This window comes from Mobula hypostoma, chromosome 10 (assembly GCF_963921235.1).
Source record: "Mobula hypostoma chromosome 10, sMobHyp1.1, whole genome shotgun sequence".
Classification (NCBI taxonomy): Eukaryota; Metazoa; Chordata; class Chondrichthyes; order Myliobatiformes; family Myliobatidae; genus Mobula; species Mobula hypostoma.
In genome coordinates this window covers 551,143-568,564 of record NC_086106.1, presented here as the reverse complement: position 1 = coordinate 568,564, position 17,422 = coordinate 551,143, and the positions used below count along the sequence as shown (strand labels likewise).

The window sequence follows — 17,422 nt, the reverse complement described above, 5'->3', positions numbered from 1 at the left end:
AGAGCTGGGCGCGCTGTGTCGCGTCGCCATCTTCTCCTCCCGCCCAAAAACTCAGCATTATCTCTTTGCTTTTATATTCTGTTCACCTTGAAATGAATGCCTTTGCCTTCTTTACCGCCAATGCAACCCATATATTAACCTTCTGGGAAACTTGCATGAGGACTCCTAAGACCGTCAGCATCTCTGATGTTTGAACCTGCTCTCCATTTAGATAATAGTCTGCACTATTGTTCCTTTTACCAAATTGCATGATCATATATTTCTGAACATAGTGTTTAGGTCGCCCCACTACAGGAAGGATGTTGAGTCTTTGGAGAGACTGTAGAAGAAGTTTACTTCTTCTGGTTTAGAGGGCATGTGCTATGATGAGACTGGATAATCTTGGGTTGTTTCCTCTGGAGCGGTGGAGGCTGAGAGGAGATCTGATAGAGATTTACAAGATTATGAGAGGTGTAGATAGTGGACAGAGAGTATCTGTTTCCCAGGGTTGTAATGTCTAATCCCAGAGAGCATGCATTGAAGGTGAGAGGGGATATGTTCGAGGGGGGTATAAGGGTTAAGTTTTTTACTCAGAGAGTTGTGGATGTCTGAAATGCGCTGCCTGGTATGGCGGTAGAGGCAGATACATCAGGGGCTTTTAAGAGATGTTTAGATAGGCACATGGATGTAAGGAAGATGGAGGGATATGGACATGGTTTAGGTAGGAAGTGATTAGTGTTTGGGTGCTTTAGATTTGCTTTTTAGCTGGTTTGGCACAATATTGTGGGCAGGATGACAAGTTCCTGTGCTGTACTGTTCTAGGTTCAAATATACACAATGACTTGGCCTCCACAGCTGTCCGTGCTAATGAATTCCACAGATTCATCACTCTCTGGTTCATCTCTCTAATTCTTATATTGAATGCTGTTTTTAACTACTTGCTCATGGTAATGAGTAACCAAAGTTTTGAAGTCACAACCAACCTCTTCTCCAGTTGTTTATTGATGATATTTCATTGGCAAAGAGATTGCCATCGGTTGCAAATGTTTTTTGGAGGAACTCTGGAAATGGTATTTTTGAGAAGGAGGATGATGTTCACACGACAACCACAGAATCAAGAGGAAATATGGTGGCCTTTGAGTATTCTAAGCATACTTATTCCTTCTTTCAGACTATCCCCTTCAGAGAAAGTATACCTGGTGGACTTCAAGATGGGAAGCTGATTATAATTCAAGGACAGGTGCCAGATAATGTACAGAGGTAAGATATCCCTAGTTCTTTGACAGTCCAGGTTTAAACGGTTATGAGCTGTTTCACCGTACAAGTTCAGGCCTCCTAATCATCACCAGACAAAGGAATAGAATTTGTCCAATCAGCCTATCGAGTCTGGTCCACCATTTGGTCATTGTTTCTCCATCATTTGGTCTTTATATGTTGGAATATATTAAATTTCTAAAACATATTGTAGACTGATTTGAAATGAATCAATCCATATTTGATTGGAACATTAACTCTAGTTTTCCTCTCCACAGATGCTGAATAATCTGTTGAGTGTTTGCTTATGTTTCAGATCTAAGGAAACTGCGGGCTTTGTTTTGCTTTCCTAAGCTTTCTCCTACAACATCCATTCCAATCCCTGTACTTCCCGATCCACCCAAATTTTTGTTATTAAACAGAACATCAAGTGATTTACTGACCTGAGTACTGAGCCAAGATCAAAACACTGCAGATGCTGGAAACTTGAAATAAATACAGAGAATGCTGGAAACCCCCATCAGGTCAGGCAGCATCTGTGGAGACAGAAACAAAGCTTTCTTAGGAGAGCAGACAGTTCCGTTTTTAAGTTGCAAATATAAGAAAGATATCTACCTAGACACAAAAGCCTGAAAGTATGTACCACTGGTCTCAAGGACAGCTTCAATTTCACTCTTGTATAAGGTGGACTCTTGACCTCACAATCTACCTCATAAAGATCATGCACTTTATTGTTGCTTTGGATTTTCTCTGTAGCTTTTGATCATTTAGTCTGCATCGTTATCGTTTGACCTTGTTCTAGCTCGATGCACTGTGTAGTGATCTGATCTGTATGAATAGTATGCAAGACAAGCTGTTCATTTTATCCCACTACATGGGAGAGTACATTGACTGGCTGCATCACAGCCTGGTATGGAAACGCCAATGCCCTTGAATGGACAATCCTACAAAAAGTAGTGGATACTGCTCAGCCCATCATGGATGAAGACCCCCCCCCCCCACACACACACACATTGAGCATAAAGAGCATTAACACAGGAAAGCAGCATCCATTATCAGGGACCCCCACCGCCCAGGTCATGCTCTCTTCTCACTGCTGCCATCAGGAAGAAGGTACAGCAGCCTCAAACTCACGCCATCAGTTCAGAAACAGATATTATCCTTCAGCCATCAGGCTCTTGAGCCAGAGGGGTAATTTCACTGAGATGTTCTCATAACCAATGGACTTCCTTTCATTTCAAACAAACTCACTTTATGGACCTATGGACTTACTTTCCCATAGACTGTGGAATCCTCCACCATTGTGTGTGTGCTTCACTTTCAAGGACACTTCATCTCATGTTCTCAATACTTATTGCTCGTTTATTTATTATTGTTGTTTCTGGTTTTCTGTGTTTGCACAGTTTCTTGTCTTTTGCACACCGGTTGGACGCCCAGTTGGTGCAGTCCCTCATTGATTTTATTATGGTTATTATTCTATTAAGGATTTTTTGAGTTTGCTTGCAAGGAAGTGAACCTCAGAGTTATATCTGGTGACATATATCTACTTTGATAATAACTTTACTTAGAATTTTGAACTTTGAACAAGTGACAATAATAAGCCAATACCAATAGCGCACATCAACTGTTTTAAGTCCACAGATGCTCCTTTCAAACTACACAACAGCTTTCAGTTAAGACCATGTTTCCAGTGTCTTGTCATGACTGGTTCACTGGGTACTCTGGTGACACAGACTGTTGGAGATCTACAGACAAAGCAGGCTCACTGTCTGAACTTTGTTCTAAAGGTTTGGAGTGGATTTCATGTGCGGCTCCTGCGACATTGCCTTTCACTTCAACGTGCGCTACGATGAATCTGCTGTGATCTGCAATATGGTGGAGCATGATTGCTGGGGATCTGAAGAGAGGAAAGAGCATATTCCCATCAAAGCCGGGACGTTCTTTGAGCTGATCTTTAAAGCACAGTACTATGGTTTCCAGGTATGAGCAATGGCCTCAGTTCCAACTGCAGCATAACCAGTGTTAATGGTCAGCATGGACTCAATGGGCCAAAGGGCCTGTTTTGTTTCCATGCTGTTCAACTCTATGACTTGAGGTATTGTAAATAACCTTCCTATCTTCCACAGGTTTCTACGAATGGACATCACTTGTTGGAATACAGCCTCAGGCTGCCCCTGACCAGAGTGGACACTCTGAAGATTTCGGGAGATGTTCATGTGAACACCATCACTTTTAAGAACCCAAATGTAGGTAGCACACAGCTGCTTGTCAAGCCCAAACCAAGTGTGGAATGCAGAGACCGAGGCAGCTGGGACTACCACTGCTCTTCGGAGCTCTCTCTGCCCATGATGGAGTTTGTTTGCCAATTTTGACAGCCAGCTACTTCACATAACAGAAAGCCAGACCTTCAGGTCTCAATTTAACACAGGACTCTGCCCCATGATGTTCTGCTGTTCAATAATCAATCTAATCCTTCCATTTGACACAGCCAATAACCCTGCATTTGTTTTTTAATCTGTGTACCTGTCTAAGAGTTTCTTAAATGTTTGTACTGTATCGGCCTCGAGCACTGACCTTGCAGCGTGTTCCATACACCCACCACTCTCTGTGTAGGAAAAATACTGTTGTTACTTCAGTAATCCTGAGGTCTGTGCAAAATATCCTCAATGCAAAACTCACAACAACAGCTGTGGAAGTTAATTTGAGTTGACTGTATTATGTAGGTTTAGAACAACGCCCTGTTACCAATAGTTCCCACGAAACTGCTGTCTTGTAAACCAGATTTTTATCACAATATCCTTCAGGGAAAAGATTCTGAAGGAGACTGCAATATCTTTAGGGGTGGGAATAAATACTTTTTCCTAGCAATCCCCCCTCCTGTAAATTAATTTGAAACACCTTGCCCTTCCCCATCCCAATCTTCATCAAACCCTCTGAGATTTCTGCTCTCCTTGTGTGGATGTCTCCAGCCAAACCCCACCAGCTCTTGCTCCTTTCTTTAAAAAGCTGAGATCTTTGACTGGCCCCAACATGCCCCTCATTGTTGATAATTGCTTGTGTGATGGACACCATGTAAAAGCAAGCAGGGCTTGCTGTAGCGATGGTTTTTGCTCCTGGTTGCCATCAGTCTGTCACTGACTCTCTTTCTGTTTTAGGTCACTCCAGCGTATCCTCCTCCTGCTTATACCCCATGTCAGTCTTTTACCGTAAGTTGCATTGTTTTACCTTGTTCTGCAAAATACCTTCTGCCAAGTGTTAGCTGCATGCTTCTTGGTTGTTGACAATAGGTTAGCTCATTTTCCCTGGTGAGATATCTGTTTCTCTTGATGTCCTATCATTATTACTATTCATTGAAATGATGTGGCATCACAGCTCAGTGTTGTAGTGATAACGGAAGAGCCTGGCCAAGGGCACTCCAGCTTTCTGAGCATCAGCATTAAATATCATTGCCAGAAACACAAGAGATTCTGCAGATGCTGGGAATCCAGAGTAACACACACAGAATGTTAGGGGAAGCTCAGCAGGTCAGGCAGTATCTATGGAGAGGAATAACAGTCGACAGTTTGGGCTGAGATGTAGTGGAGATGGAAAAACCGAGTAAAGAAAATGACAAATGACAGGGTGGGAAGATACCTTTGAGAGTCAGTAGACATGTGTGTTAATATTACCAGATGTTGTCAGGGACCAGAGACTTATTTGGACCCCTTGCCTGAATTTAGTGAAGACTTGACAATCCTGAATTGGGATGTGGATTTTGAAACATTGTTATAAGCCTGACCTTACTCCTATGCTGTGGGGCTCTGCTTCCCTCCTTTTTATCTCACCACCTACCTGGGCTCCCACTCAGCCTCTCCCAGTTCTTATCCTCTGCCTTCCCCAGCCCACCTTGCCCAAGGGTGACCTGCAGGCTAGCAGAGGGAAGGAACACCTTAGACCTCCTTTGGTAGAGACATACCTCCACCCAGTCACCCAGGGCTCCCGCTCAGCCTCTCCCATTTACTTTGCCTGCCCCAGCCCACCTGTTTGTGTAGGGGAATTCTGTAGAGTTTTATTTAGAGTCGTAGAACACAGAAACCATCTCTTTCGCACAGGTCCACTTTCAATTCTTAATGTACAGCAGGACCTTGCGATCATTAAAAATAGGTTTAAATAGGACAGTAGCACCCCTTGTAGACCCTGTAGAGGCCACTGCAACCAAACACACTGCCATCTCACTGGAACAGAACCTTTACATTTCTGGCCTCACTTGCACATGGCACTGGTAGCAATCCTGAGATCACAACCCTGGAGGTCCTGCCCTTTAACTTAGTGCCTAACTCCCTGCACTCTCTTTGCAGAACCTTGTCACTCATCCTATCCATGTTATTGGTACCTACATGGACCATGTCCTCTAGCTCTTCACCCTCCCACTTAAGAATGCTGACAACTTGAGTCGAGATGTCCTACACCCTGGCACCAGGGAATCTCGTTTCCGTGCATAGAACCTCGTTTCTATTCCCCTAATGAATGAATCCCCGATCCCCTAACTAACAAATCCCCTATCACCACAGCTTGACTCTTCCCCATTGCCTTCTGCATCACCGCTGTGACCTTCCTCTGCTAGGTCATCGCCTCCAATGGAATCCGAAGAGAAACCCGTGTTGTTGAGGGGTTGGCCACGGGTGTACTCTGAACTAGTCCTTTAACTCCTTTCCCCTTCCTGATTGTCACCCGTTTTCCTACATCTCTAAAGGTCCTGTCTACCATGTCCTCAGCCTCCCAAATGACCTGGAGTTCATCCAGTTCCAGCTCCAACTCCTTACCACAGATTGTTAGAAGCCGCAGATGGATGCACTTCTTGCAGTTGTAGTCATCAGGGACTTGAAGCCTTGAAGAGCTAAAAATCTCCGCTCTGCAGATCTCTGTCCACTCTGACGATGGCCGCTCCTCTTGCCTCTGCCTTACTTTAATTTGTTCTTGCAAATCAATCCCAATTGCCAATTGGATGCCAATCCAAGCTCCAAAGAACTGCAGTGCCTTTAATACTCGAAAAGTAACCTGAGTGAGTTATGTCCTCTCAAGTTTCTGATCTCTCTACTGCCTGTTCTCCTCATCTGTCTAAGTCCTTCTGTAACCTGTCCACCTGCCTCTCCACCTATCTTTGTAACGTCCACAAATCTGGTAGGGAAGGATTGGATGTGATGGTCAGGGTCTGGTCCAGGGTGTTGACTGCGACAATGTTGTACCAAACCAGCTAAAAAACTGATCAACTATATCCAAACATTAATGCCTCTTTCTTACACTATGTCTATATCCCCCAGCTTCCTTATATCCATGTGCCTATCCAAACATCACTCAAAATCCTGTAATGTACTTGCCTTTAGCACCATACCAGGCAGCACATTCCAGGCACCCATAACTCTGAATAAAAACTTACCCCTCACATCCCCTTTGAACCTATCCCCCTCACCTTCAATGCATGCCCTCTGGTCTTAAACACTTCAACCCTGGGAAACAGATACCCTCTGTCCACTCTATCTATGCCTCTCATAATCTTGTAAACCTCTCTGAGATCTCCCCTCAGCCTCCGACACGCCAGAGAAAGCACCCCAAGTTTATCCAGACTCTCGTAATAGCACATGCCCTTTAAACCAGACAGCATCCTGGTAAACCTCTTCTGCACCTTCTCTGAAGCTTCAACATCCTTCCTATAATGGGGTCACCAGAACTGTACACAATATGTTAAAGATGACGCCGGTAACTGGCAACTTTGCGCGTGCTCTCCTGAGCAAACTGCCCTTTCCACTATCCTATACCTGAGAAACCCTTCTAAACCTCCAATCTAGCAAGATCAAGATCAATAACACCCTGGCGAAGCTACTGACCCAGCTGGAGACCACCGCGCCAGATCTGCTTCTTAAACTCCGGACCGCACCTGGACCCGACCAACGAGGCCCACCACGTTCCCGGAGACCCGCGGCCTGCTACCGTGCCGGAGCGCTTGGAGACACGGCCCATTCCGACCAGCACCTCTCCGGAGCAGATGACCACACAGAAGTGACAGCAGAAACCTCAAGGTGCCCCAAACACTTCCCCAGAGTGACCACCGTAAAGCCCCGTTGGTGGCTATCCACAGTTGCCAGAAGTGAGGCCTCCGCCGCCAACCTCAGAAATCCAGCCTGAGGCTCGACTGGAGCGGAGGCCTCCTCGACTGTCACTCGGCTTAAGGACCTGTTTCAGCAAGGAGCCCGGCCATCCGGGATTAAGTGTCGGCTTCGGGGCCTGACCCAATCGACAGCCCCAGCCCCCGGCAGCTGGAAGTGGCAGCGGAGCCTCCACCGTCACTCAGCCTGACCCGGAGTGTCTGACGACGCGACCCGCCGATCAATCCCCGCGGGACGCGTCCACCAACCTCAAAGAGCTGCCAACAACCCACTGCGTCGATGGAGACCTGGAAAGATGCACTATTTACCGAGGAAGCGTGGGAAAAGAGCTGGGCTGCTGGTCAGATTGAAGCTGAGGGGCTTCAGGGTCCCTATGACCACTATCCTACTAGCTAATGTGCAAGCTATAGAGAACAAGGTGGATGATCTTAAAGGGAGACTCACCTACTGCAGAGAGATGCAGAACTGCTGTGTATTCTGTTTCACCGAGACCTGGCTCTCCCCTGCCACCCCCGACTGTGCCATCCGACCGGAGGGATTTTCGATCCATCAGATGGACCACATAGCGTCTTCGGGCAAGACGAGGGAAGGTGGTGTCCACCTACTGATCAACACTGGGTGGTGCTCGGACACAGTGGCACTGACAAGCTCCTGCAGCCCAGACCTGGAACACCTGTCGGTGAAGTGTCGTCCCTACTATCTGCCACGGGAATTCACCTCGGTCATACTGACAGCAGTCTACATTCCCCCCCAGGCGGACATGGAGTGTGCTCTGAACATACTGTATGCCAAAATCAGTGAATTTGAGACCAGGTATCCGGAGGCTTTGGTCATTACAGCTGGGGACTTTATCCAGGCCAACCTCAGAAAGGCGCTGCCAAAGTTATACCAACATGTCTCCTGCCCCACTAGAGGCCTGAATACACTTGACCACTGCTACACAGCAGTCAAGGATGCCTACTGTTCTGTCCCACGACCTCACTTCGGAAAATCGGACCATCGGGCCGTACTCCTCCTCCCAGCTTACAAACAGAAACTGAAGCGGGAGGTCACGGTGTCAAAAGTAGTGTTGCGTTGGACGGAGGAAACGGATGAGGTCCTCCGTGACTGCTTTGAATCGGTGGACTGGTTAATATTCAAGGACTCGGCAGCTAACCTCAATGAGCATCCCTCAGCTGTCACGGACTTTACTTGGAAATGCACGGAGGACTGTGTGTCTCACAAGACCATCCGGGTATTCCCTAACCGGAAACCTTGGATGAATTATGAGGTCAAGTCCCTTTTAAAGGCTAGAGCTGCGGCTTTTAGGTCCACGGATAATTTACATATTACTATTTAACTATTTATGGTGCAACTGTAACGAAAACCAATTTCCCTCGGGATCAATAAAGTGACTATGACTATGACTATGATGACTAAACTACTACCCTTTGTCTTCTATAACATTCTAAGGGGATTGGACAGGCTAGATGCAGGAAGGTTGTTTCTGATGTTGGGGAAGTCCAGAACGAGGGGTCACAGTTCAAGGATAAAGGGGAAGCCTTTTAGGACCGAGATGAGGAAAAACTTCTTCAGACAGAGACTGGTGAATCTGTGGAATTCTCTGCCACAGGAAACAGTTGAGGCCAGTTCATTGGCTATATTTAAGAGGGAGTTAGATATGGCCCTTGTGGCTAAAGGGATCAGGGGGTATGGAGAGAAGGCAGATACAGGGTTCTGAGTTGGATGATCAGCCATGATCATACTGAATGGCGGTGCAGGCTCGAAGGGCCGAATGGCCTACTCCTGCACCTATTTTCTATGCTTCTATGCGCAAGCCAGTTCTGAGTACAAACAGCTAATTTACAATGGATCCCATGCATCTTAATCTTCTGGATTAGCCTCCCGTGAGGGACCTCCTCAAATGCCTTCCTAAAATCCATGTGGACAACATCCACTATCCTACCCTCATCAATCTCTCTTGTCACCTTGTCTTAAAACTCAATCAAGTTGTAAAACATGACCTGCCACACACAAAGCTGGCTCCCTGTCATTAGGCCATGGGTTTCCAAATGTTCGTATACCCTATCCTGAAGAATTTTCTTCAGCAATTTCCATATAACTGACATGACACTCACCTGTCTATAGTTTCTAGGATTCTTCCATTTTCCCTTCTTAAATAAAGGTACAATATTAGCCACATGCCATTCCTCCTGGATCTTGCCTGTGTCTAGAGAGGACACAAACAATCTCTCATGGCAACTCTCTGCTTCCTGGTGATGGTATCTGGATATTGTGGGTTTGTTGGAGTGGTGTGCCAAATATAATCCAGGAAGGAAGTACTAACATTTTTTAAAAAATTCTCTTACAGGGTACATGTCCCCCAGTGACTATACTTAATCCGGTTAGTGTTTATTTAGATTTTGTAAAAGTACTTCTTGTTCTCTTCTGCCATAATTGATGTTGTTTCTTTCTTTCGTCTTGACCTGTCTCCTTTCCTTTAGTTCACATTTTTTCCCACTTCTTACTCCATTCCACACTTCCCACAAACCTTTCCCTAGTTCCCACCCCCTTACCCCTGTTCTCACCCCGCCTTCCCCCTTCCCTAGTTCCCACCCCATTACCCCTGTTCTCACCCCGCCTTCCCCTCTTCCCATCCCGCTTTCCCCTGTTCACAACCCCCTTTCCCCCTTCCCACTCCCCTTTCTCCTCTTTCCCCTCATCCTTTCCCTTCTTCCAATCCCCCTTCCCCTCTTCCCCCTCCCCTTTCCCCTCTTGCCACCCACCTTTTCCCTTTTGCCACTCCTCCACTTCCCCTCTTCCCCCTCGCCCGCTTGCCTGCTGCTCGGAATAATTCGAATGGCTGCCACTCAACTACTGGCACCGGGCAATGATGTGCTTTGTCTAGAAGGAATACAGACAATACAATATGAATCTCCACTCTCACCACCTCCATGGTGAGGGTTGGTGAAGCCTTGGGGAACATGAACAAGATTTGAAAAGCACAACAGGGCTTTGAGGATATGCACATGATTTGGAAAACACGACAGGGCCTTGAGGAACACGACAGGGCCTTGAGGAACACACACGGGGCCTTGAGGAACACGACAGGGCCTTGAGGAACACACACGGGGCCTTGAGGAACACACACGGGGCCTTGAGGAACACGACAGGGCCTTGAGGAACACACACGGGACCTTGAGGAACACACACAGGGCCTTGAGGAACACGACAGGGCCTTGAGGAACACACACAGGGCCTTGAGGAACACGGCAGGGCCTTGAGGAACACGACAGGGCCTTGAGGAACACACACAGGGCCTTGAGGAACACGACAGGGCCTTGAGGAACACACATAGAGTCTTGAGGAACACACACAGGGCCTTGAGGAACACACATAGAGTCTTGAGGAACACGACAGGGCCTTGAGGAACACACACGGGGCCTTGAGGAACATGACAGGGCCTTGAGGAACACACACAGGGCCTTGAGGAACACACACAGGGCCTTGAGGAACACGACAGGGCCTTGAGAAACACACATAGAGTCTTGAGGAACACACACAGGGCCTTGAGGAACACACATAGAGTCTTGAGGAACACAACAGGGCCTTGAGGAACATGACAGGGCCTTGAGGAACACACACAGGGCCTTGAGGAACACACACAGGGCCTTGAGGAACACGACAGGGCCTTGAGGAACACACATAGAGTCTTGAGGAACACACACAGGGCCTTGAGGAACACACATAGAGTCTTGAGGAACACAACAGGGCCTTGAGGAACACACACAGGGCCTTGAGGAACACGACAGGGCCTTGAGGAACATGACAAGGATTGGAACACATGACAAGATCTAGAGGGACACGCACGGGGATTAGAACACACAAAGGGGCCCTGGGGAACACGAACAGGGATTGGAACACACGACAGGGTCTAGATTTGAATTGAATTGAACTGACTTTATTACTTACATCCTTTATATACATGAGGAGTAAAAATCTTTATGTATCTGTCTAAATGTGCAATGTGCAATTTATAGTAATTTATAATAAATACAACAAGATAGTCAATGTAACATAGAAATACAGTTGTGTCAGCATGAATTAATCAGTCTGATGGCCTGGTGGAAGAAGCTGTCCCAAAGCCTATTGGTCCTGGCTTTTATGCTGTAGTATCATTTCCCAGATGGTAGCAGCTGGAACAGTTTGTGGTTGGGGTGACTCAGGTCCCCAGTAATCCTTTGGGCCCTTTTTACACACCTGTCTTTGTAAATGTTCTGAAAGTGGGAAGTTCACATTTACAGATGCGCTGGGCTGTCCGCACCACTCTCTGCAGAGTCCTGCGATTGAGGGAAGAACAGTTCCCATACCAGGCAGTGATGCAGCCTCTCAGGATGCTCTCGATTGTGCACCTGCAGAAAGTTCTAAGAATCTGGGGGCCCACACCAAACTTCTTCAACTGTCTGAGGTGAAAGAGGCATTTTTGAGCCTTTTTCATTACACAGCCGGTATGTGCAGACCGTGCGAGATCCTCAGTGATGATTATGCCGAGGACCTTAAAGCTGTTCACCTCTCAACCCCAGATCCATTGATGAACATGCATGGGGACTGGAATACACGACAAGGCCCTGGGGAACACGCATAGGGATTGGAACACACGAAAGGCTCTAAGATACACAGGGATTGGAACACACAACGGGGACTTGAAGAAGACGCACAAGAATTGGAACACGTGACAAGGCCTATTTCTGTGATGTTTGACTCTAACACAGGAGCTTGTGGACAACCCTACCCCCGTGCATGTTGCTCAATGCTCCCTGCACCAAAACCAGTGGAAGGAAGGGATCACCAAGCCAGATTGTGGAGGTGTGATGAGCTGGTGGTCTGTTAGCCTCTGATGAAGGTAGTGGGTTGGGTCGGTGGTCTCTCATATCCACATTACTGAGCAGTGACAGTCCTGTGTGTAGGTTGACATCTCACTCAGGTATCCATTGGCCAACCTTAGCCTTCAACTATAAGTCTTGTGCCTGCATTTTTAACTTTCCCCATGATCCCATTTCTCCGTATTGTTGTAATCCCCTCCTGCCCTACAAATCTCAGCCATCTAGAATTACACTGGTGAGTCTAGAACTAGAGGTCATGGGTTAAGGCTGACAGGTGAAATGTTTAGGGGAACATGAGGGGATCTTCTTCACTCAGAGGGTGGTGAGGGTCGAGCTGTCAACGCAAGTGGTGAAGGTGGGTTTGGTTTTGACATTTTGAATTTCGGATAAGTACGTGGATGGGAGGGGTGTGGGAAGCTTTGGCCCAGGTACAGGTTGATGGATCGCGGCAGAATAATAATTTGGCATAGAATAGATGAGCTGAAAGGCCTTTTTCTGTGCTGTATGCTGATTGACTCCATCTATACCTTTCAGCTGTCATTGACAACGACACCTCATTTCATTCCTCAGGTCGTTCCGTACCAGGCCTATATCGGAAGCATCCGGCCTCAGCAGCTGATAAAGGTTATTGGGACTGCGAATATTAACTCTCACCGGTATGCATTGTATTGTGTGTTTCTTAATCTCATAAACCTCAGTGAGGTCACACCTCGGCCACCTTCATTCCAGGGAAAACAGGCCCAGCCTCTCCGATCTCTCCCTATAACTAGAATATTCTACTTCAGGCAACGTCCTGAAGAATCTCCTCTGCACCCTCTCCAGTGCAGTCATTCTGTTCCTACATCTTATGGTCGTATGGTCTTTTTGTGGCCCACGTGGGGGCTCAATGTGGGGGATTGAGCCCCTTGATCACACCAGGATATGGAACTTAACCTGGGTAATCTGTGAAGTGGGAGTCCCTTCAGAGCAACGCTTAGAGCCGTTGCCCACAGTGGCAGTGACCCTGATGTTGGCTGTTATCTGTGTGGAGTTTGCATGCTCCTCCTGGTGCACCGGTGTTCTCCCACATCCCAAAGGAGTGCAGGTCGGTAGGTGAATCAGCCACTGCAGATTGGCCCTGGTGTGTGAGTGAGGGGTTGAACGTGGGATAGGTAGTGACTGAGAAAATAAAACTGGAACCATGACCCACATGATTGTCTTTGTTTCAGGTTTACTGTGAATCTGATGGCGAGTTGTTCTGACAACATTGCCCTCCACATCAACCAACGATTCGATCAAGACGCGGTAGTGCGAACCTCCAGGATCGACACGAACTGGGGAGTTGAGGAGAGAGACGTACCATTCCTCCCCTTTGTACCTGGCCAGACGTTTGAGGTAAGCCATCACACCTGGGTGCAGAATGAAGTGGGCAGAGTCTGGCAGCTCGCATTTGCTGCAGATTAGCTGTGGGTGCCAGGGTAGAGTAGTGGGTAGCGTGTTGCTACGACGGCTCGGGGCGTTGAATTTCAGAGTTCAGTTCCGACGTCTTTCGTAAGGAGTTTGTATGTTCCATCCCGCAAACAATGGGTTTCCTCGCACAGTCCAAAGATATAACGATTAATTGATCAATGTAAATTGTCCAGCAATTGGGCTAAACAGGTGGGTTGCTGGACGGTGTGGTTCGTTTGGCTGGAAAGGCCTGTTCTGCACTGTATTTCTAAATAATTCAGGTGACTGCCCTTGATGTAGCTCTTGTTACCCTGATAATGCTACTGTCAACTCATGCCAACCACTTTGCCTGCACTTGGCCACCATCTCTTTCCTATTCAAGTATCTGCCCGAATGCATTTTAAATGTCATAACGGTACCCAGCTCTACAACTTCCGCTGGCAGCTCACTCCCAAATCGAGTTGTTCTTGAACCTGGAGGTGTGGAACTTCAGGCTTCTGTACCTCCTCCTTGATGGTAGCTCCACCCTTCCCCGCCTTGTCTGCATGTTGTAATATATTTTATCTCTGTTTTTCCACCATCTTCCATTCCCTCTGGCAACAAACCCAACAGTATTTTCCTCTGTATGAGTAAGTTGCCCCACAAGTCCTTTGCTGCATCTTTCCCTTCTTGCTTTAAACCTGTGCCCTCTAGTTTTGGACTTCATTACCCTGAAGAAAAGACTTTAGTTATTCACCCTACCTACATTCTCCCCACCGACCCTCTGCCCCACGATTTTATAAATCTCCAAAGGCCTCCAGTGCTCCAGGAAATAAACGTCCCACGCTATCTCGTCTCTCATATCCAAAGCCCTCCTGTCCCAATAACATCCTCACCAGTCTTTTCTCCCTCTCCAGATTTATGGCTTCCTTCCTGTAGCAGGGTGACCACAGAGTAATCCAAATGTGGCCTCAGCAGTGACATATACGAGGGGTAATTAATAAATTCGTGGCCTAAAGTAGAAGGAGTCAATTTTAGAAAACCTAGCACATTTATTTTTCAACATAGTTCCCTTCTCCATTTATACACTTAGTCCAGCGGTCGTGGAGCATACGGATCTTGGACCTCCAGAAAGTGTCCACAGATGGGTGATTGATAAGTTTGTGGCCTAAGTTAGAAAGAGATGAGTTATACAGCTCTCGTTACATGCACATACAGGTCAACTCTTTGACTGATTATGCAGAAAGTTTGAAGTTAATAACTCATCTCCTTCTACCTTAGGCCACAAACATATCAATCACCCCTGATGAGTTATTTCCTAACACTGTATTCCATCTGCCACTTTTTGGGCCATTCTTCCAATTTGTCTAAGTCCTGCTGCAATCACATTGCTTCCTCAGCACTACCTACCCTTCCACCTAACTGTATCATCTGCAAACTTTGCCACTAAGCCATCAATTCCACTATCTAAATCATTTGACAAACAATGTGAAAGGTAGTGGTCCCAATACAGACCCTTGAGGAACACCACTAGTCACTGGCAGCCAACCAGAAAAGGTCCCTCTTATTCCGACTCACTGCCTCCTGCCGGTCAGCCATTCCTCTATCCATGCCAGCATCTTTCCTGTAACGCCATAGGATTTTATCTTATTAAGCAGCCTCGTGTGTAGCACCTTATCAAGCGCCTTCTGAAAATCCAAGTAAATGATATCCACTACCTTTCTTTTCTCCACCCTGCTTGCTACTTCCTCAAAGGACTCTAACAGATTCGTCAGGCAAGATTTCCCTTTACAAGAACCATGCTGACTTTGACTCATTATATCATTAGTCTCCATGTGCCTTGAAACCTCATCCTTAATAATAAATTCCAACACCTCTTCAATCACTGTGGTTAGACTAAATGGCCTATAATTTCCCTTCATTTGCCTTCCTCACTTCTCAAAGAGTGGAGTGACATTTGCAATCTTCCAGTCCACTGAGACCATGCCAGTATCAAGTATTTCTTGAAAGATCATGACCAATGCATCTGTTATCTCTTCAGCAACCTCTCTCAGGACTCCAGATTATAGTCCACCTGGCCCAGGTGACTTATCCACCTTAAGACCTTTGAGTTTGCCGAGCACTTTTTCATTTGTAATAGCAATGGCTCTCACTTCTGCTCTCTGACATTCACGGACCTCTCGCACACTCCTCGTATCTTCCACAGTGAAGACAGATGCTGTGTACATACATCTGTTGATGCTTCTGGACACATCTTCAGTGATGTTCCTGGAATCATCGGGTGTTTTGGGTCTTTCAACATCATACACCCTCCTCCAGGTGACCTAGCCGGGGCTGATCAGACCCCAGCTTGTGTCCAGATGGCTAGCTACTTATGACTCCATGGCTCCCCTCTTTTGAGCCACAGCCATCTTGAGGCCCTCTCTGCCGCATTGGTGGCACTGCGGATGGCTCTCCTCTTCCTCTCTCCCTCGATGCCCAAAATGCTGAAGGCTCTAACTAAAGAACGGGCTACGAATCCCCCTACAACCAACCTCCACTGGGAGACACCTCGCTCTCCATCCAGCCTGCTGACAGTTGCTGACCAGTCCTGCGTACTTGGAGAGCTTCCTTTCAAAGGCCTCTTCCAAGCTATCTTCCCATGGGACTGTCAGCTCCAGCAGCACCACTTGCTTAGTAGACTCAGACACTAGGACAATGTCTGGTCGCAGGGTGGTGGCTGCGATATGGTTGGGGAACTTCAGCTGCCGTTCGAGGTCCACCAACAGCTGCCAGTCCCTTGCAGAGGTCAGAATGCCTGCAGATGTTCTTTTGGCAGGTATTGGCTGCTCCCCAGCTCTGACAAAGGCAATGGTCTGCTTGGAGGGTCGGGACCGCTTCGCCCACTCAACTCCTGCTCTGACGGCTTCAGCGATGGTCTTCAGGACCTGATCATGCCTCCACCTGTACCGTCCCTCATCAAGCGCCCTTGCACAGCTGCTGAGGATGTGCTCCAGGGTTCCTCGCTTGGAGCACAGTGGGCACGCAGATGACTCTGCCTTGCCCCATGTGTGCAGGTTTGATGGGCTTGGAAGCACATCGTACACTGCCTGGATGAGAAATTGGATGCGGTGTGGTTCGGCTTTCCAAAGATCAGCCCAGGTCACTTTCCTCTCAACCACGTTCTCCCATCTTGTCCAAGCTCCCTGTTGCTTCATTCCCACCGCCTTGCAGGCTCATCTCCTCCACTACTGCTCTCACCTCCTCCTGAACTAGACGACGCCTTTCCTTCCCCCTGGTGTCCATTTGGGGAGTTGGAAAGGATCTTAGCCCAGTTAGGCCTCGTATGACCATTCCCACCAGCCTCCTGTGACGCAGCCTCGCCTCTGCCTCCTGAACAGCTTCCTCTGCCCTCCACTTCCTGCCAGTACTTACTTGGATCCCTGCTCTAGCCACCTTCGGGTCACTTGAGTCCCTATACTGTAGCACTTCTCTGGCTCTTGTTAGCTTGAATTCTTCCTCCAAGGATTTGAATGGCAGTTGCAGTTTGTTGTGGTGTCCATAGAGTGCGATGCTGCTCAGGCTGTTTGGCAGCCCCAGCCATCTCCTGGGGTGGTTGCTAACCCTCCTCTCTAAGGTTTCGACTGTCGAGATCGGAACTGCATAGACAAGGAGGGGCCACAGGATTCTGGGAAGAATGCCATGCTGATACACCCAGGCTTTAAACTTCCCAGGGAGGCCAGACTTGTCCACAGATTTCAGCCAGCCATCCAACTCGGTGCAGGTTGCCTGAATGGA

At 47.5% G+C, this 17,422-nt stretch overlaps 1 protein-coding gene across 6 annotated transcripts in view; it reads left to right on the top strand.

The window, feature by feature from the left end:
- LOC134352586 (galectin-9-like) overlaps positions 1-17,422 on the top strand; it is a 50,435-nt gene that overhangs the window by 17,958 nt on the left and 15,055 nt on the right. For 5 of the 6 annotated variants that reach the window (XM_063059850.1, XM_063059848.1, XM_063059849.1 and 2 more), the window contains 7 exons: positions 1,151-1,239; positions 3,021-3,213; positions 3,360-3,479; positions 4,389-4,439; positions 9,727-9,759; positions 12,809-12,894; positions 13,447-13,612. In XM_063059850.1, coding sequence (XP_062915920.1) covers positions 3,037-3,213; positions 3,360-3,479; positions 4,389-4,439; positions 9,727-9,759; positions 12,809-12,894; positions 13,447-13,612 — 633 coding nt within the window. In that variant the 5' untranslated portion in view covers positions 1,151-1,239; positions 3,021-3,036. The remainder of the gene's footprint in view (positions 1-1,150; positions 1,240-3,020; positions 3,214-3,359; positions 3,480-4,388; positions 4,440-9,726; positions 9,760-12,808; positions 12,895-13,446; positions 13,613-17,422) is intronic. The other variant, XM_063059851.1, reaches the window with a different exon arrangement.